Here is a 27251-nt window from a genome sequence, read left to right on the forward strand (position 1 = left end):
ATTGGAACTAAAAGATAACTAGTCAGGATATAACTGTAGCAATAAATGAAAACTTTAGAATGAAGGGTCAGCCATAGTACACCACATGAACCAGAGAAGAGAGAAAGCTGGTCTGCAAAAAGAAAGTTGTGTTAAGCAAAGGCACTCAGAAGCAAAGAGACAGGGCGGTGAAAAAGCAATTGTTGACAATTTTCTGGTTCCTTTTTCTAGTCCCTTCCTAAAACCCAGCTATAGTGTTTTAATCTGTTTAACTTATTTTCCATAAAGCATCTTTATACACTTATAATAAATCTCCTTTTTGGCTTGAGCTAACTCATGTTGATATGTTACCTGCAAACAAAAATGTCTTCAACTAATATAACAAACAGCCCAGGGTCATTTAATGTCTTGGCTAGCAAGAAAAAAATGTGTTTACAAAGAGTCTCAGTGAGTTTGATTTGGCTAAGTCAGGGGACAGTTTCATTTTATCATTAGTAGTTAATGGATACACCATCAATAACAAGTTATCGTACCATATTGTTGAGTCGGTCATCAACACCCTCATTGCTCCAGTTTGGTAAATCCTGATCATTCACACCTTCTTCAAAAGGACCTCCTCCTGTGGCCATCCTGGTTTTACTTAATTTTCTGCAAAACAAGTGAAAATTAACATTTTTAACCCATAAAAACAAACTCTTGATTTTTAAATCATTCCAAGAAGCTTAGTGACATAAAAGAATCTCAGAAAAGTTGATTTTACGAAATAAAAAGAGGTAGTGTCAACCACACATCATAGACAAATTGATTTAGCTGCCATACACATATTATGATTAACATGAGTTAAGTAGCTGGAGAGATGGGAAAGGGAAGGAAAACTTCAAAATATCCACTATGTGTACTGGCCTGCATGCTTTCAGGCTATTTTATTTAATTAGTTGAACACAGTCCTAAAAGGTAGAGCAATGAGGTAGGAAAAAGTTATTAACGTCTAGAACCAAAACTGCTCTTAGGAAAAAAACCTAATGTTCCCAAAGACCTGGGAATTTGTTTTGTGTCAAAGTTTCAAGAGCGCAGAACTGCTCTGCATGGAGAAAAGTTTGGTTTTAACAGGAATGTAGTGGTAAGCAAGATAAAGAGAAGGCAGAGAGAGAAGCAGGCCTTTGTCGGTGAATGGACAATAAAAGCCAAGAATACAGAGGCCTAAAACATTTAAGAAGAGTGATGCCTACCGCTTTACTTTAAATTACACTGCTGCTACCTCACAGTTTTCCCTAAATCTTGACCAGTCTACCAAAGTCGCAAATTCTCCCCACTAAAAAAAGAACTGAGGATTTTGTGAATATCTAGGAAGGTACTGAATTTCATACCGGGGTCAAAGAGAAGAGAAAACAAAGAGCAATGGTAGAAGCAGACGTTCAGAAGCAGAGATGATCAGCAGAAAATGAGATTTCTACATAACCTTGTGGAGGACTCTGGCTTTCCACTGGGTGTGGAACTGCGCAAGTTGGAGAAGGACTGACTGAAAGAGATGGGCAGATTAACCTTATCTAGAATTCAAGGGGCAGAGAAAGCCATTAGACAGTAGGGTTATATTGGTTTCTGATTTTACAAATAACACTAACATCAAAGAAGTTAGATAATTTCTCCAAGGTCATTCAGATAAAAATGTCAAAAAGGAATACATATCCAAGTTGCTTTGACTGTAAGATCCAACTTATCCCATTCACTAGAGCAAAAAATTAAAAGCATTATCATCCACGACAAAGTAGGAATTATCTCAGATGTCTGAATGCTAGAATATCTATTAGAATAATCTATTAATAAATTCCAAAGAGGTTAAATTTTATCATCTCAAAAAAATGGTGATAAAATTCAACACTTAATTTGAAAAAAATCTTAAGAAGTACAAATACACTTCCTTACAGTTATATTTACTATTATACTATTTGTTTTTTTTTTTCAGTGAGCACATATTACTTTAATAATTTTCTAAGGAGTTGAAAGAAGTATATACTTTAAACCAATAGTCAATAATATTAAAATAAGAAATGAAGGACATCCCAAATAAAATAAAGACCAAAACAAGAATGTCACATATCAGTTATTTAGCACTGTTTTTAAAGTTCTACAAAATGGAAAAACATGAAACAGAAATATTAACACTGAGAAGACAAAAGGTGGTATTCTTAAAAATATCCATTACAAAACATAGAGAACTTCAAAATATCACCAACAACCACACAGAAAATATACTGGAGAAAAATGATGCCAATTAAAATAGTGACAAAAAAGAAAACATCTAGGAATAATGTAAATTTTGCCCTAAATAAAGAAGCACCAGTAAACTATAAAACAATGTAAGACAAAATTGTGAGAGAAAATTTGTAAGAGAAAATTTACTAAGTAGAAAAACAAACTATCTTCCCTGATGGGAAGACAAATTTTATAAACATACCATTTTTTTCCTAAATATATACTTAATGAATTCCCAATGGGACTCTTCTTAGAATCTGACAAAACAAGTCAGTATAAAAAATTTAATATCTGAAAAATAAAAGCAAAAGTAGCAATAGAAGGGGCGCCTGGGTGGCTCAGTCAGTTAAGCGACTGCCTTCGGCTCGGGTCATGATCCTGGAGTCCCGGGATCGAGTCCCACATCGGGCTCCCTGCTCAGCAGGGAGTCTGCTTCTCCCTCTGACCTTCTTCCCTCTCCTGCTCTCTATCTCTCATTCTCTCTCTCTCAAATAAATAAATAATCTTAAAAAAAAAAAATTAAAAAAAAAAGTAGCAATAGAGGTTGGGAGTTTAGAAAACTAGTCCCAAGAGATATTCAATCATATTTAGTACCTATATGATTAAATTAGTATTAGCTCCCCCCCCCCAGCAAAATCCTGAGATATACCCAATTAGAAAAATGTAATGAAGAAAATTAATCACAGCTAACATCTATTTTGTTTACTATATGCCAAGCACCATGCTAAATATTTTATAAGCATTCTATCATTTAATCCTCATAAAAATACTATGATGGAGGATTATTCACTTGATGGGACAATTTGCTAACAATTTTGAAAAAGATTTAGAGATTTAACAGCACTTCTCAACTAGAATCCTTCATCTCAAATACAGAACACAGAAAAATGATGAGTAACAATTTTTTTTCAATTCTCCCAAGGATGGTACATACCCAGTACCATTCCAGACACAGAAAAGGAATTAATTCACAGTAAACAATAGATGCCTTAGAGCTTAATTCTCTCCCAACTGAAAAAGGCTGCCTTATACCATAACACCAAGATAGTAAGTAGATTAAAAATAGATCAGGAAGATTAAAAAAAATCAAACAACAGACAAGCAAGAAAACAGGATGGGCTTTAAAAATCAAGATCTTACAAATATGGAATGCAGAAATAAAAGGGAAAAAGTTCAACAGATTTTATTCACATAAAAGTAAATCCCAAGTTTATGGAGAAAAAATAATAGTAAATGACAAATCAGGGGGAAAATCTGAAAGAAATATGAAGTATACAGTCAATATCTTTATAAAGAACTTATGGGGAAAAACAAGAAAAATAAAAACACTAAAAAAAAAAAAAAACCCAAACCCAAGAAAAGTAAGTATAAACAGGCAATTTAAAAAGAAGTCAGTAAACATAAAATGATAAAAATATTAACAATAAAGTTCAGCTGCAAATTAAAACGAGAGACTATTAAAGTTGCTATATTACACATATTTCCTAATCCTGATGACAGCAAAGGGAAACTGGAACTCTCAGTCACTATGGTGAGAGGGTAAACTGGCATAACCTTTCTGGAAAGCATTTTGGCAATACTGTATCAAGAACTAAAATGGAGTTTTGACCCAGTAATTCTATCCCTCCAGAGCTAATATAAGAAAACAAACCTAAATAGGGGGGAGGGGGAAACTATAATGCAGGAAATAGTTTATTATGCTACAATTGTGATAAATTGAAAACTAAATGTTAAACCATAGGCTAGATGCTATTAGGAAACAGTACCCTTCAAAACATATATAATTATGAAGGCTGAACGATATTGCCTATGTTTATAATATCATAGAGTATAAAAGAAGAAAAAAAGCAGTATGTAAAATTGCCTGTAGATTAAAAAAAACTAAGAATCTATACTAAAATGCTTGCGTGAAAGCAACTGTTGGTTGTGGGGGTAGGAATGTGATACTTTTTCCCCTATTCTCATATATTTTTAGCAATACTTTGCATTGTTTTTTACACTAGAAATATATTTAAGAACTTTACAAAATAATTGATACCCATAGAGAGGTATGTCCAATGAGCTGAAATGACATTTAGACGAATCATTTTGCACCTGCTATTTCCTAGATGTACCAATGTAATTTATAATACTAAGGAAAAGGCACTCCAAAAACTACATATGCAGTAGAGGCAATACCATCTTCAAAAGTACTAGAAGCTAACTGTAAAACATAACTTAGAGTGGGAAGTTATTAAGGTATTCAAATAAAAACTCTTATATGCCATTTTTTCCTAAAATAGTATATGCTATGCTATTAGTAGAGTAATAAAATTTACTTTAAGATAAATTAAAAATATATTTGGAGAGATAGTTTTTATTTTATTTTTTCTAAAGATTTTTATTTATTTATTTGACAGAGAGAGAATGAGAGACAGAGAGCACAAGAGGGAAGACGGTCAGAGGGAGAAGCAGACTCCCTGCTGAGCAGGGAGCCAGATATGGGACTCGATCCCAGGACTCCAGGATCATGACCTGAGCCGAAGGCAGTCGCTTAACCAACTGAGCCACCCAAGGCGCCCCTATTTTATTTTTATATTATGATAAATTCCTCCTAAAATGAAGAGCTTCTTCTAAGAACCTATTTATAGGCTATATGACTTTAAACACTATTAAGGCAAGTTTTAAAACAATTTAAAACTATTAAAATTAGTTTGGGAAAAATAGGTCAAATTTAAAGATTTTATTTATTTATTTGACAGAGAGAGACACAGTGAGAGAGGGAACACAAGCAGGGGGAGTGGGAGAGGGAGAAGCAGGCTTCCCACTGAGAAGGGAGCCCGATGCGGGGCTCGATCCCAGGACCCTGGGACCATGACCTGAGCCGAAGGCAGACGCTTAACCATCTGAGCCACCCACGTGCCCCTTAAAAAAAAAATCTTTTTTTTTTTTTTTTTTAATTTGAGAGAGACAGAGAGAGAGAAAGCACAAGCAGGGGAGTGGCAGAGGGAGAAGCCAGCCCTCGGCTGAGCAGGGAGCCTGATGCAGGGCTCGATCCCAGGACCCTGAGATCATGACCTGAGCCGAAGGCAGACGCTTAACCAACTGAGCCACCCAGGCGCCCAAAATAGGTCAAATTTAAAAAAAAAATCTTTTTAAAGACCAGTTACTATATAAAGGCTATTGAATTTACAGAATAAACAACTTTTGTCTATAGTTACATTGTGATGATAAACACCCATATGAGGACAGCATATTTAGTAACTTAATAATACCAAATGTGTTTAAAAGGCACACTCCTATACAAGTATTACTATAAAGCTCAAGAAATAATTCCATGTAGATCAATTCTCAAAATAGTAACAGCTGATTTATCTAAGAGGGTAAAAATCTCCCCCCATAAAATGTAGAAAATACAGGCAAGTATTTTCCTCCTCTTCATGCCAACCTCTCTAACCACCTCCAAGTTACCTTTAGAAATAGGTGCCTGCCTTCCAAATTTTGTTCTGTAGATACACTGTTATTATTCATCTAGTTTTTATTATTATTATTTTAAACTATTATATGGAAAGACTTCTAATAATAAAATACTAGGTACGTAGACAAGAAGACCAATTCAAGTAGGCTTCCAATGGCAGAATCAATAGGACTTGGTGACTATTATGATGTGGCAGTGAGAAAGCTGTTCAAGGATGAGTCCTAGGTTTTGAGCTTGAACAATGGGGTGTATGGTGATACATTCACAGTGACTGGAAAAGAAACAGATATTTTTTGAGAGAATATGATTCAGTTTTAGCAACGTTGGGTTTGAGGTGAAATCCAGGCTGGAGATTTGCAAGTCATCCGCTCAGAAAAGTACTTGAAGTGGCACAGAAGGCATTGGGAGAAGAGGAAGAGAGTTAAGACTGAGCCTGGAGGGACACAGATATTTAAGAGACAGGAAAAGAACACTGAAGAAGGTAGAAAAAGGAGGGAAACAAGGAGCATGTGCTAGAAAAGGCAAAGGTGTATAAAGAAGGAGGTTATCAGTAAGAATGCCAGATGTTACTCTGTCACATAAAAAAAAGTACTAAGAAATGTCCACTTGGATATAGCAACAAGGAGGTTACTGATGACCTTGGTATGAGCAATTATAGCAGGCTGGGGAGGGTCAATCCCCTAACTGTAATGCGTTTATTGATAGGAAGCAGCAAAAATAAAAGAAGTCATTAGGTAATTTTTTCAAGGAATTAGTCTATGAAGGGAAGCAGACAGAGATGGGCATGAGGAAAGTTTTGTTAAAAGCATGCTTAAAATTTGTTGGCCAAGAGCTGGTAGAGGAAGATCTTGAAGATGCCGAAAAGAAAGGAGATAGTGTGTGGTCTCTGAAAAAGCAGTAGCAACTGGGACCCAGGGTGTTAAGAAAAACGATGGGCTTTAGACAGAGGAACACCTTTTTCTTTGAACAAAGGGAAAGGAAGGAAGGATGGAAGTATATGGAGGCTAGTTAGGAGACCTGCTGGTAGATAGCTGAGAGAGTCTGTAAGTGACGTGAAGTAGAAAGGATTGATCCTTAAATGTGAGGGTGAGACAGCAGTGTCTGAGATGTGAGAAGAGTAAAGGAGAATGACTGTGGGCAGCACTAAGGACTCCAGTGAGAGCAGAGAACGTGCACAGATATCACTAATCTGCAATGTGAATTTTCTTCCCAGCAGTGCTCATCAGCCCGGGTAGAATACTTCACTGAATCCATCCAAGGTTGGGGATTTTGCCAGGCAGGTTTAATAGAAAAACAATAAAACGGAAAAGCTGAAGCCACTGGAAAACAAACAGCGCAAGTCACAGATGATGGTATGGGAAGAACAGGGATAAAAGTAAAATTCTTCTACTTTAACCAAACACGTCTACCCATGCTCTGACCTACTAAACTGAGCTGAAACTAATTAGAAGTTTCATTTAGCTATTTTTGACAGCCCTATCCTGCTCCCTTATCTCACAAAGATACAAAATGCAAAAGTACTATGGCAATTTATAAACTTTCTGTGACTGATCTTTTTGAAGAAAATCCTGTCATAGGATCCTTACCATAGAAAAGTATTTATATATAAATATATACTTAATACTTTTCTACATGTGTGTGTGTATGTGTGTGTGTGTATATATATATATATATATATATATAATTACCACAGAAATACCTATGATTGACCCAAGGTAAATTTTTGAAATAAGAATATAAAGAAAAAACTAATCAAGTTAAGAAAAAACACTATTTTTCTAAAATCTTTAAATTCAGATATTATCTCTGAAATGGCATTAAATTACTTCTAACCATCTCTGGAAATACCATCTTGACAACTGTAAATGAAGGTTTTAGAAATTACTCATCCTAATAAAATAATGTAGGAAGTACAGTTTTTTTCTAAATATTTACTTACAGTCACAAAATAACCAAAGGTGGTACTTTACATATCTGTACAAGTTTTCTAAAGGTTGCATTATTTAGGGTATTTCTTTTACTAATTATAAAAATACCTGGTACACTGTTTTGAAACTCTTCATACAGTGTCCAAATATACTAAGCACTTTTAATGGAAACTGAGAAGAAAATGCATAAGTATTTGGTTTTATGTATTGTTTAGCCAGTTTCATTTGAGGAACTTCTCAATTTCTTCTCTGTGCTTATGATGGTCAAGTACCTTAAAAAAAAAAAAAAAACCACACACATAGGATCTTTTCCACAGCACTTTCAATTTGAGACTTTCTAAAAATTTTAATAATTTTTTAGAACGTAAGATATCTCTGTAATTACCCTCTTCTAATTAATAAAATAAAAACTGTTAAGACATTGAGGGGAGGGGGATAAAAAGGCGGTAACAAAACACAACACTATTTGAATCAACAAAAATTTTATTAGACCTCACTATGTACCAACTATTGCGTTAGGTCTATCTTACGATATAGTTATTCTGTGTAGAGCATTTCATACCAACAAAATATACCCTTGCTCAGAGAAATGAGAACACCGAGGTCAGTTAAATTCTGCTTGCTAAGACCTCTCCCTCCCTACAATTTATATTCAAAACCTACTGCGTCCTTGTCATGGGTTACATACAACACCCAAATAAATCCACAGACCCTGCTACCACCATCAACTTGGAATCTCAGTCTTCGCTACCAGTCCCATACTCACTGTTATCAGCTCCTCATATCATCCCCTTCCACTGGACCATTACAAACAAACTTCCTATACATCCTCCATCTGTTCCCCAATATTCCTCCTACTTCTTCCAGTTCAATAAAATCTCAAATCCCTCTAAAAGCACTATTTCCTTAGCAATCCTTTCCAAAAGGGGCACTACTCTTCCCCATCCCCAGATTCATGAGGAAAGGATCACATTTATGGACCATTCTTATTTAACTAAGGCTTATTAACCTTCCTCTTCTGAACAAATTAGTCATCAAAAATATCACTCTCCCTACCGTGGGCACCACTTCCTACTGTCCTCCCCAAGACAGTCTTGCACTTTTCTTGGTAATAACTGTCTCATGGTTTCACTCTCGTCATTACCTACTTTCCTTATTTTTCTAAGACTGTGAATGGAGATCCAACATCCCTCTCATCTTCTCTATTCCAATACTGTTTCACTCTGCACTGGTAATTTGTTCAAGATCCTGAAGTTCTGAAATCCCTTCTTCTGATCATAAGTCCCTGCTTCCTACTTCTCTCACTTCGTCATTCCTGCTGAACCTGCTCTTGACCCTACTGCAAACTTCCAGTCCCTTGGCCATTCTTCTTTCCAGGAATCCATTAATCCCTTGCTTCCTTACTCAACCCCAAACACAAACCCAAGTAAATCATTCCAAAAATGCCTTGCAAGCGTCCTTGACTTCCTCACCTACTTGCCCATTCTACCAGTTCAATTCTGGATAAACCCCACTACCTGCTCTCTTTGCATCTACTCACAAACTGTCAAAGAGCAGAGAAATAATTATAAAATGTCATTAGCTATGTTCACTATTAAGGTATATTATCCTGTACACACATAAATACACACTTTCAAAACACAGGTTTGCTCCATGAGATAAGGCACCTTGTCTGTTTTGCTCACTGCCATATCTCCAGTACTTTACAGTCATTAAGTCACCCACTGTAGGCACTCAATTAAATTTGTAAGATGAATGTATTGCTAGGTACTCTGCTGGCTTCTAAATGAATTCCTTAGTGCGATTATTCCAAACGCTTTCTATTTTTCCCAAGTGTCAAATACACTTGTCTCCTTTACAAATGGCCAAATCCTCTAATGAGAAAATCAAGGTCTTCTAAGGTGAATTAACATAATTGCCCTAAATTTTTATTCCATCTCATCCATCCTTCCTAACGTGTTAAAAAGAAAATTATTTTATAAGTGGTTTTATAATTCTTTTTATTTTACTAAATGCCAGCTATATCACTCTAGTGTTAAGAACTCTACTACACACTCACATGTGACCTTTCCTGATTCGATTTTTCTTGTCCTATTAGTCTTCCAACTAAAAAAAATACTGAAAAGTATAATAAAGGTATAAATCAACTGCCAATCTGTATTTTCTCATGATAGCTGGCTTAGTTCATGAAGGAACTAAGGACCTATCTGCTTTCCTGGAAAGCAAGGATATATTAGACTATATTTTGAAAATACGTTGTCTTAAAATTTTAACAGTGGAATTAAATTCAGACTCTGACACTTTTCCTAAAAAAGCAATTATTTCTAACAAAAATTTCTTCGGATCCTCATCCTTTAGTCGTTTAATTTCTAAATTGTCCTTAGCAAATAATTATTTAACTTTTCCTCAATAAACTTTCCTTGACTTTTTTGGCTGGTCAGAGAGCAACTGTACATAACCAGCATTTGACAATGCATAAAAACTAATGTTTAACTTCAGACACCTAAAAGAAAAAAAAGCACAACTTCAGTCAACAGTGTATGTAACAAGCTCAAAAAGCAGAGAAATTTGTGAATAAAAATTTTTGAAAAATCAATAGAAAAGTTGTAGGAAATGACTTAAGATTAAATAGATTTGGAAAGAGGCAAATCCAGTAGCTGTTATAGGACAAATTTTAACTCAAAAGGGCTGAGGAAATGCTGTGACAAAAAAGACATTTCAAAAGGCATTGTTTAAATTATTCTAGTATTTAATAATTAAGAATGACATGGCTCTTTTCTAGCAAAAGTATGAAAGCAGACCAAAGTGACATGCCAAAAAGCAAGGCACACAGGGCAGCAAACCCAGAAGGTCTGTTTACTAAATAGAGTGGGCCCTCAATCATGCACTGCTATGCTGATAGCAGTCTCTATAACATTTATAAAGTCTTCCAACTATGATACAAAGAACAACAACATAGGGGCGCCTGGGTGGCTCAGTCGGTTAAGCATCTGCCTTGGGCTCAGGTCATGATCCCAGGGTCCCGGGATCAAGGCCCACATGGGGCTCCCTGCTCGGTGGGGAACCTGCGTCTCCCTTTCCCTCTCTCTGCCGCTCCCCCTTCTTGTACTCCCTGTCAAATAAATAAATAAAATATTTAAAAAAAAATAAAAACCAAAAGCCAGAAAACAAAAAACCCCCACAAAGAACAATAACATATATAATGATGACAAATTACCTGTTTAAAAACTAATTTTACAGCTCAGAAACGGCTCCTTCCCTGCTTCACACTTCAAAGCTGTTGCCTGCTTGTGATTTAAAAAAAAAATCACTTTAGTGAATTCTTTACTTACACTATGGAGTATAAATAACAAATACTATATACACATATATATATATATAACCTAAAATGTTTAGAAAAATAAAAAAGGAAACATCCAACTTATCAATATTTTAGACTGGTTACTTTAATCCTTTTGGAAAACAATGTGATATACTTGAATGTTTAAATCCTCCAAACTTGTAAGATTCTACCAAACCACAACGTGATCAGTTAATATAGCTACCTTGGAAAGTAATAAAAATCGTTAACCCTAATTACCATGTAAAGATCCATGCCAAAGTTTACTCCTCATATTGTCATTAACTTTCTGCCACTCAAACTATTCAAGAACTTTGTATATTCAATGATTAAAAACCAGATTTACTTGAAAGCTAGCTACTTAAAAAATTATAATAACCTTGTCATATATACACACAAGGTGTACCTGCAGTTCAAAAACTCAGTATTATAATGGTTTCCAGGACTCTCACCAATAAGGTAAGAGGCAAAGAAAAGAGCAGGAGCACCCGAAGCTCTACAACACCCACTCCAGCAACCAGAGAATACCAGAAGGCGGAGTCTGGAAAGCCGTTATGGGGCGGGGGTGACAGGGGCGCCCAGAAAGCCCGCTTCTTCCAGCGCCAAAATACGTTACTCACAGGGCACAAGACGCAAACCTCCAACCGGTCAAAAAAGAATAAAAAAAGAAAAAAAAAAATCGAACAAGGTAAGATCCTCAGGAGTGGGCCACAGGATGAAAAGTTTGGACGACCCGCCTCCCTAGCAGGGCCTACTATCCAATCCCCAAACACCAGTTTCTGCAAAGCAAGAAATCCCACTTGGCGTTTAGTTTTCCCCATCTTAGGCCCTTTCTTACTGGACCTACAGTAGGACACGGAGAAGGGGAGCAACGGGAGGGGGGAGGGAAGAGCTGTTAAATTATCATTCCTCTCGCAAGTATAAGCCACCTCTTCGCCAAAGTCAGGAACGCCTCCCCCCACCCCCCGCCTTTCTGCTCTAAGAATACCCGAGAGAGCAAAAATCCGCTGCTCGCAGCCCAACGCAAAAGTCGCGTCGCTCCTCACCTGGCCTTCTTCCACCCCAAATTCTGGACATCGAGAGCCCCACAGAATGGAACTTGGGGGGGAGAGGTGGGAGCGGGCGCAGTCACGTACACTAAGGCCACTAAGGCCCCTCGCTATGGAGAACTCGAGCCCTGTCCCTGGCAACCAAACCCCCGCTCCGCTTCCTCCACTCGCAAGGGACGTTCCCCTGGAGCACCCGAGACGCAGGGCGGCCTCCTCCTCCGGCCAGAAAATGAGAGGGGCGGGGAGGCAACAAGAGGGTTCTGCAGTCGCTAACGCGTCCCTAGATGCTCACCCGGAGATCGCGTCGGGTGGCCCGAGGTAAGGGGCGGGCTGTCTGCCTAGGGGACCCGAAGATGGTAGCAAGAAGACCCAGAAGCCCACGGAAAGGCGTGGGCCCGAGGCCAGGCCCGACAGGGTCAAGCGTCCCAGAGCCGTTGCTCTCCCGCCCCTGCGCCGCGCTGCCCTCGGTTGCCAAGGGCTGGGGACGCGCAGCATTACCTGTAAACGAAGCAGCCGCTCCTGCCAACGGTGGAGTAGCGGTCAGGCCCTACGACCCGCCACCGGCAGCGGTCCTCCTTTAGAGACCGCAGCAGGGAGCGCCTACAAGTTCCCTGGCTGCCTAGGGCCCAATGGCCGCCTTCTCTACCTTAGCGCCAACCGCCGCAGCCACCGCCATCTTAGGATCTCATTGTGGTGGGAGAAGAGGGGCGGGGGGGGAACTGCAGAGGGGGCAACGCGCCGAGAGACTGCGCCGTCTCCTCGGCAACGGCCGCGCGGGGGCGAGAACTCGCCGGGGCGGGAGCCGCAGTGCGATCAACGTTCTAGACTGGAGTCATGTGACCGCCGGAGTCTGTGGTGTCACCTCGGGCCCTTTAGCCTGGCGCCGCTTACACGAACGACCAACCAGAGACTACATATCCCAGAATGCCAATTCGACCCTGGTCTATAAGCGTCCGCGCGGTCGGTCACGAGAGGGTTAACTATAAATCCCGGCATGCTGTGAACGTCGCGGCGCTGCTCTGCGAGCTGGGGGCTCCGGGCCTGTGCGGAAGTAAGAGTGAACCTCCTCCTTAGCTGGAAAAACTGAGGAGACTCTCGTCCTGGTTTACTGTGTGGCTGTCAGCTCCGGATCCTGCCGGAGGGAGGGGAGAAAGACCTAAGTCGCTCCTCTGGTTCTTTGCCCACCCACATCCGGGTTACGAAGAGCTGGAACCAGAAGGGCCTTTACTATCTAGTCCTGATTTTACACGGTGGAGATTAATCACGGGAAGTTAGTTGGCTAAACTAACTATATAGGTAGTCAGTGGGAGAATCCTAAATGTTAATAATGAACACCACCTTGGATTAATGTCCTACTTTTTGCTTGGAAGAACCAGATGATTTTAATCAAAATCTAGTATAGGGAAATTGTCTCTTAAAACTAGTCTCTGGGGCGCCTGGGTGGCTCAGTTGGTTAAGCGACTGCCTTCGGCTCAGGTCATGATCCTGGAGTCCCAGGATCGAGTCCCACATCGGGCTCCCTGCTCAGCGGGGAGTCTGCTTCTCCCTCTGACCCTCTTCCCTCTCGTGCTCTCTGTCTCTCGCTCTCTCTCTCTCAAATAAATAAATAAAATCTTAAAAAAAAAAAAACTATTCTCTGAATCCTCTCTTGATTTATGCTCCCATCTCCGCGGTGGCTCTATCAGGGATGGTAAATTGACAGGTTCTCTCTTGGTTTAAAAAAAAAAAAAAATCAACTGAGTGAATCCTGAGATCTAACTGGCTTTATTCGACAATTCATGAATTGAGCAGCATTCCATCCAGCAAAGAGAAGGAGATCCTTAGAGCTGCAGAAAGAATGTTTTTAAAAGCAGGAAGGGGTGGAAAAAGAAAATTATTAGCAAAGAATGCATTGCTTCTGGGTAAGGTTGCCTTCCTGAGTGGAAAGGAAAGCCTTGCCAGATGGATTACTGACCTACTGATGACCAAGTCATTCCAGGGTGACTAGTTAAAGGTTATATTACTGGGGTGTTGAAACTGCAGTTAGGTTAGGTATTAAGCCTTAGTTGGCTAATGTGGGGTTTTAGTACACATCACTCCATTGGGGGCCTATTTCCTTTTTAACACTCGTAACAACACACTGGGGGGGAAAAAGTGATAATAACTTTTAAGGCCTTTCGTGTGACTCCCTGAAAAGTTAAAACACCTTCAATTTTACTTGAGTGCAAGAGCATTGTATTTTTAGACAGTTTGTAAGGTGAGTTTGTTTTAAGCAAAAGAGTAGAATGAATAATGGACATTTAGGTTCCAACAACAAATTGTTCTCAATCACCAATAGATACTATTCGAAAAACCAAGTAAAAGAATCCTATCTCAATACCTAATTCAGGTAAATAAAACTCTTCCTGAAACTGTATTCAGATTCAGTCTCATGGCGATGATCTTTGACACTGTCATATATTTTTGAGTACATTCTGTGCATCTAACGGTAATTACTTAGGTAACAAAAACATAGTCCCTGCCCTTGAAGGGCTAATATTTTAGTGAAGGATCGAGAAATAGAATGTGATGTAAATAAATTTTGTTTTGTAAGAAAACAAAGGGCTGTGGAAATCCAAAGCACAGAGTGCTCTAGGCTCCCTTCTAATTCCACCACTCGATAGCTCTAAAATCTTGGGCAAGTTTCTTAACCTTTCTGAGTCTCAGTTGCCCCATCTTTAAAATGAGAGGAGGGAATAATACTGCCTACCTTGCAGGGATTTTCTTTCAAGTAGTATATATATTGTAGAAGGCAGAAGTTAAGCATTTTATTTGTTGTGATTTTCTTAATTCTCCCAACTATCCTGAAGAGATTGATCCCGCATTTGTTCCCTTTTACAAATGAAAGGTTAAATAAATCACCAAAATTCTAACAGCTCCAAGTGGTAGAGCCCTGGTGAAACTGAGGTCTACTGAACTCGTTGGAGGGATTTTTGATTAAATAAGAGAATGAGTGGAAAAAATTACTAGCATATGGGAAGGCCCCAAAATATTAGCTATCTTTATTATCATCACCATAATCATCATTTTGTTTATATATATATATTGTTTTTAAATACGTAGAGGCTGTTGTCATTAAAACAACTCAAATGATTCAAAATCATTACTTAATATGGTCATTATGCTTTTTAAATTCATGGTCTCTAAAAAATGTCAATACTATTATATCTGTTTAGTGGGAGGAGGAGCCTGAGGAATTTTTATATTAAAAAGAGATCCTCAAACTCAAATATGAGAATACTGATCTTAGCAGAGAACAAGGGAAAGAAAAAACCTGAAAAACTATAAAATTATTTCAGATCCCCCAAACCTTAACATCTAACTCAGAAAATAAACCTTAAGCGAACGAATCCATTTAGTATCAGTAGTGTATGAATATGGCAAATAAATGATACCGACAGTAAGTGCTCTGGGAATTCAGAGAAAGAATATTAATATATTGCCTCAGAAATAATGATGGCACAGTTTCTGTGCAGAACGGAATTAGGGGCAACAGTCTAGTGGAAATGTAGATGGGGAATGAGGGGTCTCTCAGAGATACATGTTGAAATTACCTCTGTTTCCCATATTTAAGAACTTAATACACGTATTAAACATAGGAGAGGAGGCCCAAATGGAAAGAAGCACGCTTAAAACACATAGTACATCCAGAATTAGTAATGGATAATGCAAAAACCAGATGGGGTGAAGTGGAGGATTCGTACGGGATGGGGAGCGGAGAGGCAAGAGAAGAAAGCAGGAGTGATGAACACGTTTCTATGTGTTTTGTACAAACTGTAGAAAATCTTAAATGTTGATCCTGAAGAGATTGGGCTTTGTTCTGTGGATAGTGTAAAATCACACTGGGTCTTTAGAAGAAGCAACGAGGGGCACCCGGGTGGCTCAGTCATTAAGCATCTGCCTTCGGCTCAGGTCATGATCCCGGGGTCCTGGGATCGAGCCCTGCATCGGGCTCCCTGCTCGGCGGGAAGCCTGCTTCTCCCTCTCCCACTCCCCCTGCTTGTGTTCCCTCTCTCGCTGTGTCTCTTTCTGTTAAATAAATCTTTAATAGAAGAAGCAGTGATATAATGAGGTAGTTATTTTAAGACTTTAATCTAGTGGCAATGTTTAGAACAAGCTAGGGAGAGCGGGAGATGAGAACAGGTGGTAACTGGCATGAAGTAATTAAGGCCTGGCCTAAGGTAGTAGCAGAATGAATCAAGTCAAGGAGTTGGATTCTGATTGGTTGTCATGCTGCGTAAAATAGCATTTTTATATTTAAGATGACACTGACCAGGGGGTGCTTACAGTAGAACATTTTGTGCTGTATTATTTATTTCTTTAATGTGTTCTGTGTTCTTTCTCCACAGGATTTAAGTAAAGTGAGAGCAGAAACCCTGCCTTTTGTAGTTCTTTATTATCACAAATGCCTCGCAGAGTTCATTTACTGTATTTTGATATTCACGAATTTGGTCTTTGAATAAACAGTTCTTTGCAGTACCCAGTTTTAACCTGAAGGCGGTGATAGAACTTAAAGGAAAAATCTTCAGTGACCACTATACTATTATAACTGAATTTTATGATTGTTTTTATATGTGATTTTTATACACCCAAGAGAAAATTTGACATTTGTGTAAATTATAAAACACAGTAATAAAAGAAACACTCAATAACCCACCATCTAAGCTAAAACATAGAATATAATCAATCTATTTAAGGACACCTCGTGCTTTTCTCCAAGCTCATTCCCTTTTGCAAATATAAATACTATCCTGTATGATCTTGGTGCTATCATTCTTTCATTTTTCTCATATAGCTATATGTGTATATATCCCAAAATAATGTATTGTTTGGTTTCACTTGTTTTCAAGCTTTATATAAATGGCATCATACTGAATATATTCTTGCTTTTTCATTCAGCATTGTTTCTGAGATTGATCCATGTTGATGGGTATAAACACAAAGTCTTAAAGGCAGAATGTAAAATTAATTTTGGAATATTTCGAGAGTTGAATATAAATGATATTATCTTTATTCGTCGTATTAGCTTTGTGAGTAACTGATGGAGGAAGCAACTGATTATATAAACAAGGGATCAGTTGAAGAACTCTGACCTAGTTCTTACATTTTTTTGGTTAAATTTAAACACTTCACTTCTCTTCCTTCTTCATCTAGCCCAGAGTTTCTCAATCATGGTATGATTGACATTTTGGGCTGGATGATTCTTTGTTGTAGGGGGCTGTCCTGTGTGTTACAACATATTTATCTGCATGCCTGACCTCCTCCCAATAGATGCCAGTAACACCCTGCCTCCCGAGTTGTGACAACCAAAGTTGCCTTCTGACATTGCCAAATACCACCCACGCAAGGAGGGTAGGGTCGGGGGTGAGGGCAAAATCACTCCTGAGAAACGCTGATCTAATCTTTGCATTGGGAAAATCATGTTACTGTGGATTTTTCTTATGTGCCTCTTTTGCTCAAAAACCTAAACTTTTGAATAATCAAATCCATTACTACATATAATTATAGCAACGAATTATATCAAATCTACATACATACGTAATGTTTCAAGGCTCTTCCTATCTTCTTGCATTTTCCCCATATCTAATTACCTTGACACCTCTCATTACTGCCTAATGCAGAATTTGTATGACTAGATTCCAAACACCTAATTGCTGCTCTCTAGACATACAATGTTAATGTTTATACCATTCTGAACTGTCCTTTCCTCCATAACCAGTTTGTGTCCTTTTCTTTTACAAATCACTCATTCAATAAATGTACCCTTGTGGTTCTGACAATTCTAACCGTATTTGCATTTCATCAGTCTTAACATGGCTCAGCTCCTTTAATTGCAATACACTATTTCTTATATATGCTTCTGTATATATTCTTGGGGTCTATATATTTTTACCCCACTTTCTCTATTCATCATAAGCCAGACCAGAGCTACAATAGTGTAGTCCTGTGTGGAATGCTTGCTTCCCAGGACAGCACATTAGAGGGGCTTAAATAAAGGGATATTATAAAAAACTACAAAGAAAATCATCTATACTTTACTTCCTAGCCTCCCATCACCCCTACATTATATGATATTTAAAGTATTAAATATACACCAATTAGGTTAATTAAGTAGAGACATCAGGCAATTAGGTAAGAGAGTTCCCAAAATATGAAAATATAGACCAAAGACCAAAATACAGATTTTGTTTTCTAATTTATATGAAAAATATTAGAAAAGTATGAAAATTAGGGGCGTCTGGGTGGCTCAGTCGGTTAAGCCTCTCACTCTTGGTTTCAGCTCAGGTCATGATCTCAGGGTCCTGGGATCGAGCCCCATGTTGGGCTCCATGCTAAGTGGGGAATCTGCTTGAGATTCTCTCTCTCTCCCTCTCCCTGTGTCCTACCCCCTCCCCACTCTCTGTCTCTCAAATAAATAAATAAATCTTTAAAAAATGAAAAGTATGAAAATTAGTCCTCAGCTTTTACTTTAAAAACCCTGTTATTGAAAATAAAAGTATGTGAAATGAAAACTCAACAATTGCCATGGTTATAAGGGAGTAAAGTCTGGAATGACTTTATAAAAGATGAACTGTGAGTCAGAAAAGTATCTTTTCTCACATAAATAAGGAGATCTGCAGGAGACAACTAGATTTGGTATATGCTTGCAAATAAGCATGGGCTAGTGGAGAAGTAGCCAATGTGATTGGGGTACAGTGATCTATATTAAATCCATTGTATTATATAGGGAAGCAACAGCTATATATGTTATAATTTTTGCTCTTTTACCATAAGAAAAGGCTTCCCACACTGTATTTTTCGTTCTGTAAGAAAGAGCCTAAGGTAAGGGGAAAAAAATGGCAAAATATGTGATTTCGGATTAATCATGAAAGAGGTTAGAATGCCTTTCTTTACCACCAGAACACTAAATAATTTCCAGGGTTAAAAACTGGAGGGTGTGGGGTGGCCGGATGGACAATCCAATCTAGAAAAGGAAAAATGTAAATCCCTGACAACAGGTCCAACAGAATGGTATAGGGCAGGGATTGACAAACATTTTCTATAAAAAGCCAGATGTTAAATATTTTAAGTTTTGTGGGCCACACGGTCTCTGTCCCAACTACTTAGTTGTGTGATTGTCGAGTGAAAGCAGCCAGGTGATATGTAATGGATGAGCATGGCTGTGTTGCAATAAAACGTTATTTTTGAATACTGAAATTTAAATTGTATATGATTTTACCATGGCACAAAATATTAATCATCTTCTGGGTCTTTCCAACTATTTAAAAATATTAAAACAGGCAGTGGGCCCAATTTAACCCATGGGCCATAGTTTGCTGACACCTGATGTAGAGTACTCAACATGGGAAGTTTTTAGGTAATTAATGAAAGATCGAAGGAGAAATTAGCAATGAAAGAAAATGCAGTTTCATTACTTTGCAGGAGGGTTATTTTACAAAGAATAGTTTGAACTAATAAGAAAGGGAGTATATAAAGCAAATGTAACTGAACAACATTTGCAGGTATTTTCTTATATGTTCTGTTTCCCCATCCCATCCCCCCCACCCTGTCCTGGCTAGTTGCAGCTGTGTGTTGCCTCCACAAAGGATTGTCACAGCCGCTAATACCAGGAACAAAGGATACAACTTTCAGACATAAGAGAAAAGAGGAAAATCAGTCAGAATAGTTCTCACCGCTCATAATTTGCCCGTGTGGAAAGAGGAAGAACTGATGGGAAAATCAAAGAATTTTATGCTTTTCCCTGCATCTCTGAAAGGGAAGAGGACGAAGGTGCAATCTGTGGGGATCGATGGATCGAGAGCCTAGAAGGTGCCATGGCTGCAGCAGGGATAGGTGGTTTACAGTAACACTCTGCAGACTCACCCGCCACAAGCCCAGGAAGTCACATGGCGCCCTGGGAGGAGAGAGACTCTAACCATCTGACATAATGGATCAAGAGTGAGATTAGGTCTCTCCAAGCCCTATCAAATGTAGTCTTGAAATCCAATCAGAAAAACAAGAGTTACATTCATCTTCCACAGGTAAGTTTGTGGTATAAGACACACGCCCACTTTACTTACATAGTTCAAACGTCAGCTACCTGAGTGTTCCCAAGTCCTCAAAGCTGTTGGCGTAACCATATCTCTGTCACATATAGAGCAGGAAACTTAATTTCATATGCCCACATCTTCTAGCATGCCTCAAGCTGATGTTTTCCTGTTATTTCCTGCTTCTGTTGAATTCTTGATTTCTCTCAAGTCTAGCTTCTTTTGGCTGTCCTTTTTGCTCCATCCCACATCATTCCCAAGGCGGAACACAACCTCTTTCCCTTTATTTTCTTCAAAATACCATGGAGGTCCATTTCTGTATCAGTTAGGGAGGACGTTAGGTTTGAGGTTGGTGTTGAGGAGAATAACTACCATGACTTCCAGTGCTTTGATGAAACCTCAGATGCGAGGCCTTCTGGCCAAGCGTCTGCGATTTCATATTGTTGGAGCGTTCGCTGTATCCCTGGGGGTTGCAGCTTTCTATAAGTTTGCTGTGGCCGAACCAAGAAAGAAGGCATATGCAGATTTCTACAGAAATTATGATTCCATGAAAGATTTTGAGGAGATGAAGAAGGCTGGTATCTTTCAGAGTGCAAAGTGATTTGGGAATGTAAAGAATTTCTTTGGGTGGAGTTCCATTGAAGTCTGTCACTGACCTGTGTTCTGAACTATGAAACACGAATACTGGCTTATGGAATAGTTTGTCTTGATAAATAAACAACTAACAAATAAAAAAAAAAATACCATGGAAACAAGGCACCCCTGTGTGGTTTACTGCTTTCCACTGAAAATTCGCAGTTAACAGTCTAAGATGGGGGAGAAGGAAGAAGAATTTATACTGCAGCAATTCGGACACCCCTGTTCTTTAAAGATCTTTGGACACAATGTGACACTTGTCTCTGGCTGCCTCTTACCCAACTCCCTGTCATTTGGATGCATGCTTTCTTCACATCCTACTTACTCTCATCTCGTTCACTCCTCCCCTTTTACCCTTTGCCTTCTGGGTTACCCACGGAAACTCTAAATTCTTCACTAATTCTTCATTAACAGAACAATTTTGTTCTCTTGATCTTGCCTCTAGCTTCTCCTGGCTAGACCCACTATTAAAATAATGCTCTTCCTCTGCTATGCTGATTAATATGACCCACTTCCTCAGCCTGGAGCTCTAAGAGAGTTACGTCTTCTTTGAATGCTAAAATCAATTGCGTAAGACTCTTCTCTCACCTGATGAGCAGAAATCAGAGGTAGAAACACCTCCATTCCCCTGACATCTCCACCCCCAATCATCAAGAATGGGTGGGGGGAGGGGTGCCTGGGTGACTCAGTCCGGTAGGCATCTGCCTTCGGCTCAGGTCATGATATCAGGGTCCTGGGATCAAGGCCCATGTCGGGCTCCCTGCTCAGCAGGGAGTTTGCTTCTCCCTTTCCTTCTGCCCCTCCTGCCTGCCACTCATGCGCTGCCCCCCCCCCTCCAATAAATAAATAATAAATAAAAAGAATGGAGGGGGGATGGCTTAGTTCTTAGGAGCCAGTCTTTAGTCCAATCCCATAGTGGAGAGAGGTACAGAGACCCTATTCAATTTTACAGATAGGTCCTGTTTGTTGTTGTTCTTGTTACACTGCCCTCGTCTTGTCATTTTTTAAAACATTCCCACATGATCTGGGGCCATCATTGTCCTCTGCAGCAGTGATTCTGTGTCTGGTCCCTCAGAAGCTTCTCATGGACTCTGTGTGTGTGTGTGTGTGTGTGTGTGTGTGTGTGTGTGTGTGTGTGTGTGTTGGGTGGAGGAGTTGTAGGGCACTGAGAAGATGTGGAGACGAGGATTCTCCTTACAATGTTATGGTCCAGGTTTAGGTTATCCTCAGCCACCGCTGGCTTGGGCTTCCACTCCTCTCTGTGTCTGATTAGCCAAATCCCTGCACAGGCTGTAATGCTGTTTGTTGTAAGGCTGGGCAAACCCGCTGCCTCTTGTAAGCTAGTGAAACACTGTAGCAAATGGATAAGAGCATGTTTCCAGGGCCTGACTACTTCAGGTCAAATCCTGTTGTATGTGACCTTGAGCAAAAGTGGTAACCCTCTTTATAGCCCACTTACCTCATTGACAAAATGGAAATAAAAATAATACATATCTCAAAGGGCTGTTACGAGGATTAAATGAATTAATACATGGCTCAGATAGTACCTGGCTCGCAGTAAGTGATTTCTAAATGTTTATACTCATTAAGTTTGCAAAGAAGGCTTTGTGCTAGTATTGACTTGGGCCTCCTCGTTTTCAGAATTCCATCCTGCACTCCCATTTTAGCAGAGATTTCAAAACATTCACACCGTACTCGACTGGCTTTAAACACAGGGACTACATGCCTGCCCCTGGAAACCCACACTGAGGCTGGATCACCACAGGAAAGAAATTGGATTTTATCTTGTCGACGATGGAGCACCACCAAACCTTTTTAAGTAGAAGAATGTTGTGGTCACATTTGTTTTTATGAAGATAACCTTTTTTTTTTTTTTTTTTTTTTTTACCTGTGTAGGAGATGGTCTGCATGGAAAGAAACTGGAAGCAGATTGATCTGCTAGAAGTTACCAGTGGATTACACTAAGGTGATGAGGACATGAATTAAGGTGTCAGTGGCGATGGGGCTGATGAAGAGAGTTTGGCATTTAGAAGGTAAAATCAACAGGATTTATTGAAGAAGGAAGTGAAGGATGAAAGAGAGGAATGATGTCTGATAATGCCAAGCTTTGAAACTGGGTAAATGAATAAGTAGTGGTTTTACAAACTCCTTATATTCTCTCCAAGGGAAGAGGGGAAGGGAAGAGGAAGACACCGTAATGACTTCAGTGGGAAGCTAGTGGGCTATTGGATGAACACTTTCTGGAGTTACAGAGACTTGGAGTTGGAGTTAAATATTTGGGAATTGGTAAACACTGACATTAAATGGACTAGCAGAGGAAGAACAGTCCACAAAAGAAAGATGAAAAACTTGGGAGGAAACCCAGAGAACTAAGAGAGGGGTTTTATGAAAGCATAAGTTTTGAGGAAGAAGGAGCCGTCTGAGAATCAGTGAGAAACTACTATGAGGAAACATGCAGCCTTGTTATGAGCAGTTGCAGTCAAAGGAAGGGGTCAGGAGTCACTGGCTTTGGCTGAGAAGTTAATGGGAAGTGAGACCCTAGAGTCCGTGAGTGTAGATCGCCCTCTTTACAAAGCTTGGTGGAAGGGGAAAGAAAGAAATTGGAGGGTAGATAGAGGCAGGAATAAGGGAAGTTTTCATTTTCTAGGCCTTAAAAGCATTAAGCTTGTTTACCGGTGAAAGGGGCAAGACTCTGGAAGGAAAGGGTGATGTTAAAAGTCAGAAAGGGGAAGGTAATTAAAGAAATGCCATTCTCGAAAAGAAAGGAGGAGCTGGGATTCAGAGCCCAGGTGGAAGGAACATACTAAAATATGACGAGTTGATACCTAAGAAGCAACTCTCCAGCAATGGGGGGCTTGGCATTAGTAGATATATACCCCAGGGCTCTGGTCACGGGAGGGGGAAATTCTGACGTGGGTTTCTCAGAAGCTCAGTTGTCTAAGGCTATAGCCCACTCATGAGGCACCCTTTATTGGCCTTTCTTCCTGTTCCAACTCACTTCACTACTCCCTCACTTATGCTTCCTGGAATCACCACTCAAACTACTTGCATCCAAATCTTTGTGTCATCCTCTGTTTCTGAGGAACCCCAATTTCAATAGACTGTGAGTTAGAACATTATCTCAGGCTTTCTGATTCCAGGTCTTGGGCTTTTTCAGTCAAATCCTAATTTGTCATTGCCCAAATTCAAGTTGTAGCGTTTTGCTTCTCTGTCTTTGTCCATACCAGTCGTGCTGTATCATCGGATGAGTAGTCTAGCCTAAGGACCTCCTCAGGAGAGATCTGTAGAAACTGAAGGAACTAACTGTCAACGTGTGTCACTCTCCTTCACTTCCATTGTTTCTGAATCTGACCCTTCATTTGGGGGGTTAGGTAGATACACTACATCTAGGTCTACTCCATCTATGTCTAAAGTGACATCTCCTTTTTCGTCTACATATACGTCTATATCAAAATCTATATATGTATCCACATTTAATGAAAATAGATATCAGCCAGGGCAGGACAGGGAGTTGAGATATGAGTAGGAACAAGGAGGTAGTAATGTATCAGAGTTCTTTATTGGTTTCTGGCTGGCTAATTTAGGCAAAAGTGAATTTGTTGGAATTTACTGGAGAATGTGGGACTCACAGAATCAAAAGACATCTGGGACATTGGGCTCCAGAGTGAACAGGAATTAAGGGAGCTGTGGAAAGCCAAGTAACAGAAAGCAAGGAACAGAGCTATCATGTCATATCCTGAAGTGTCTGGCCAATACGCTGCCGGCTCTGCTCTTGCTGGGATGAATGGCCTTCCTTCGGTCTCTCCTTAAAGATGTAAATTCTCTGGAGAAAGCACTGACCTTCCTTTTCCCACTGCCCACCAGTGTCCCTGATGGGATGAAAAAAGATCTAGCCATTTTGGCTCCTGCGATGGAAGTGCTGAATTATTTTCCCCAAAAGTCATGGAAAAGGCTCAGCTAGAAATAGAGCTGCTATTGGAAAGGAGGAATAGAAGCCAGGAGACAAAAGAACAATAAATGTCAACTGCAAATCTCATCAGGTAACCAGACAAGGCTATTGGCTGGGGCTGCTTACTGACTGCAGATGATATAGGACTGGTCATTGATAAGTGAATAACCATAAGAACCTTATAATCTAGAATGCACAAGAATCCTTGGCTGTAATATGTATGATATAATATTTAAAGGACAAACTGAGAAATATGGGGGAAAAATGAAATAGGCTTTAGTAGTGGAATAAAATGATGCTAAATAAAATTGCCTTAGAACAGGAAAATAATTATTGACATTTTGCTGTGTTTGGACCTACAGGTCAAAGTTGACTACCACAGACCCAGACCTTCTGCAAAAAGCTTTCTGCAAGGCTGAATGAGCACCATGGGCAAACAGAAGCAGAAAGTACAACTTGTATCTGGGAAATGGCATATATCCAGTCTGGTGGGGGTGCAGGGGACATGAGATTGTTCAGATATTTTCTTGTGGACTCTAATTCTTTTAAAAGCTGAACAAATCTTTTTAAGACAATTACCTGCTTTGCAAAACAGTTTTTAATTCTCACTTAGCCTGTATGATCAGATACTCAAAATTTGACTCTGGATCTCACCGATCAAAGTTCATAGCTCATATTTTGGCCTCTTGTTCTCTTTTATTTTTTAGTAGTCACTAAAAGGAATTAAAGAGCAGCTGACATATTCGTACACCAACGTTCACAGGCATTATTAACAATAGCTAAGAGGTGGAAACAACTCAAATGTCCATAGATGGATGAATAGACCAAATGCAGTCTCTACATATAATGGGATATTATTCATCCTTAAAAGGAAGGAAATTCTGACATGTGCAACAACATCAATGAACCTGGAAGAAATTGTGCAAAGTAAAATTAAGCACAAGAGGACATATAACTGAATAATTCTTCTTGTGTGTGGTAGCTAGTGTAGTCAAATTCATAAAGACAGAGAGTCAAATGTGGTTGCCAGCATTCGTGGGCAAGGAGAAGGGGAGTTAATATTTAAGGCGGACAGACTTTCAGTTTGGGAAGATGAAAAAATTCTAGAAATGGATGGTGGTGATGGTGGCACAGCAATTTAAATGTACTAATGCTACTGACCTATGCACTTAAAAATGGTTAAAATGGAAAAAAAATGGTTAGAATGGTAAATTTTATGCTGTGTATATTTTATCACAACTTTTTAAAAAGGCAACCAAGTCTTTCTCACTGTGTCACCAAAAAGGTTCAGCAATAGGCACTCTTTAGGGTATCTGGACTCTGCTTTCCTCCCCAAAGCCAATGGGGAAATGGTGAAATACCACCTCCAGATCTGCCCTTCATGGGAGAATTTGTTGCCCTGTTACTTGGTGTGTGTGGTCAGCAGTCAGGCCCTTTCAGGATCCTCTCAGCTGGGGTCAGCCACCTCCTGCCAAGGTCTCTCCCTTTCCTTGGGCAGCGCACACATAATGGTCTTGGGGTAAGGCCAGCCTTTTGGCCCAAAGCAGGATACCTCTGATGGACCATTTTAGTTCTGAGGGACCATTTTAACTCCTCATAGGTTCTCCCTATCTCCAGTCCTTTCTCCTTCCTCTCCCTCCCACTGGGAGTGATCACAGACCACTTCCTCATAAACATCCTGTGCACAAAACTCTATCTCAGAGTCAGCTTCCTGGAGAACATAACCTGAATGGACAGACTTAAGTTCCTTTAAAAACAGAAAGAAAAAGATGTACAAAGAAACAAGGATGACAGCAGATTTCTTGTTGGAAACAACATAAGCGAGAGGACAGTGGAGTAACCAAATGCTACCCCGCAACAAAACCCCTTTCAGAATCTCAGGCACAAATATTTTCAGATAGACAAAAACTAAAAAAGTCAATCACCAGCATGTCCACACTACAGAAAAAGTTAGTTTGAGAAAATTCATGAAACTGTGTGCTAATGATTTGCCCACTTTTCCATATTTTTTGCTTTGAGGCATAGTTTATTAAAAAAAAAAAAAAGAGGCAGGAAGAGTAATTTACATTTTTTTTAAGATTTTATTTATTTGACAGAGAGAAAGACAGCCAGAGAGAGGGAACACAAGCAGGGGGAGTGGGAGAGGGAGAAGCAGGCCTCCCACAGAGCAGGGAGCCTGATGCGGGGCTCAATCCCAGGACCCCGGGATCATGACCTGAGCCAAAGGCAGACGCTTAACGACTGAGCCACCCAGGCGCCCCTACATTTATTGTGTTATGAGTAAGGGTAGCTTTCTTCTCTACACAATCTGACCCCTCAAGTCCTGGCTGCCTTAGTTACTCCTTGATGCTTTCATTCAGATGGCAGTTCAGTAACCCTCTAATCAATCCAATTATTTTTTTAAATGTTATCTAACTTTTCAAGATTTTCTTGGTAGCAATGTTGTACTGCTACAAGTTCTTTCATGATAGATTAAAGCAGAGGTTTCTGTTACCTTTCTTTATTGGAATGTGAAATTCTTGTTCTGCTAAAAGTGTGAATGAATTTGGCAATGTTAGAAAATGATTTTAGGAGCAGGGTATTGTTTCCATCTATACTCACTGCTTCTCTAGCTC

At 39.5% G+C, this 27251-nt stretch overlaps 1 protein-coding gene and 1 long non-coding RNA gene across 21 annotated transcripts in view; one reads left to right on the forward strand and one right to left on the reverse strand.

The window, feature by feature from the left end:
• Positions 1-12698, reverse strand: part of PCM1 (pericentriolar material 1) — an 80220-nt gene extending 67522 nt beyond the window's left edge. For 5 of the 18 annotated variants that reach the window (XM_025886063.2, XM_073902352.1, XM_025886064.2 and 2 more), the window contains exons 1-3: positions 12505-12696; positions 10835-10904; positions 513-627 (exon numbers count right to left, since the gene is read on the reverse strand). In XM_025886063.2, the coding sequence (XP_025741848.1) occupies positions 513-608 (96 nt within the window). In that variant the 5' untranslated portion in view covers positions 609-627; positions 10835-10904; positions 12505-12696. Of the gene's footprint in view, positions 1-512; positions 628-7725; positions 7890-10834; positions 10905-12504 lie in introns of all 18 variants that reach the window. The other 13 variants (XM_073902349.1, XM_073902348.1, XM_073902347.1 and 10 more) reach the window with 7 other exon arrangements.
• A 169-nt stretch (positions 12699-12867) lies between these two features.
• Positions 12868-25158, forward strand: LOC112834609 (uncharacterized). 3 transcript variants are annotated; one of them, XR_012381134.1, is made up of 5 exons: positions 12868-13057; positions 19584-20045; positions 22584-22804; positions 24552-24727; positions 24999-25158. It is a non-coding gene; the product is annotated as an uncharacterized lncRNA (long non-coding RNA). The 3 variants fall into 3 exon arrangements; XR_003210963.2 differs by having other exon boundaries at positions 22584-22720; XR_012381135.1 differs by having other exon boundaries at positions 12868-13005; positions 22584-22720.
• The last annotated feature ends 2093 nt before the right edge of the window (positions 25159-27251 follow it).

This window comes from Callorhinus ursinus, unplaced genomic scaffold, assembly GCF_003265705.2.
Source record: "Callorhinus ursinus isolate GAN/ISIS: 27379988/994484 unplaced genomic scaffold, GSC_fseal_2.0 scaffold17, whole genome shotgun sequence".
Lineage (NCBI taxonomy): Eukaryota > Metazoa > Chordata > Mammalia > Carnivora > Otariidae > Callorhinus > Callorhinus ursinus.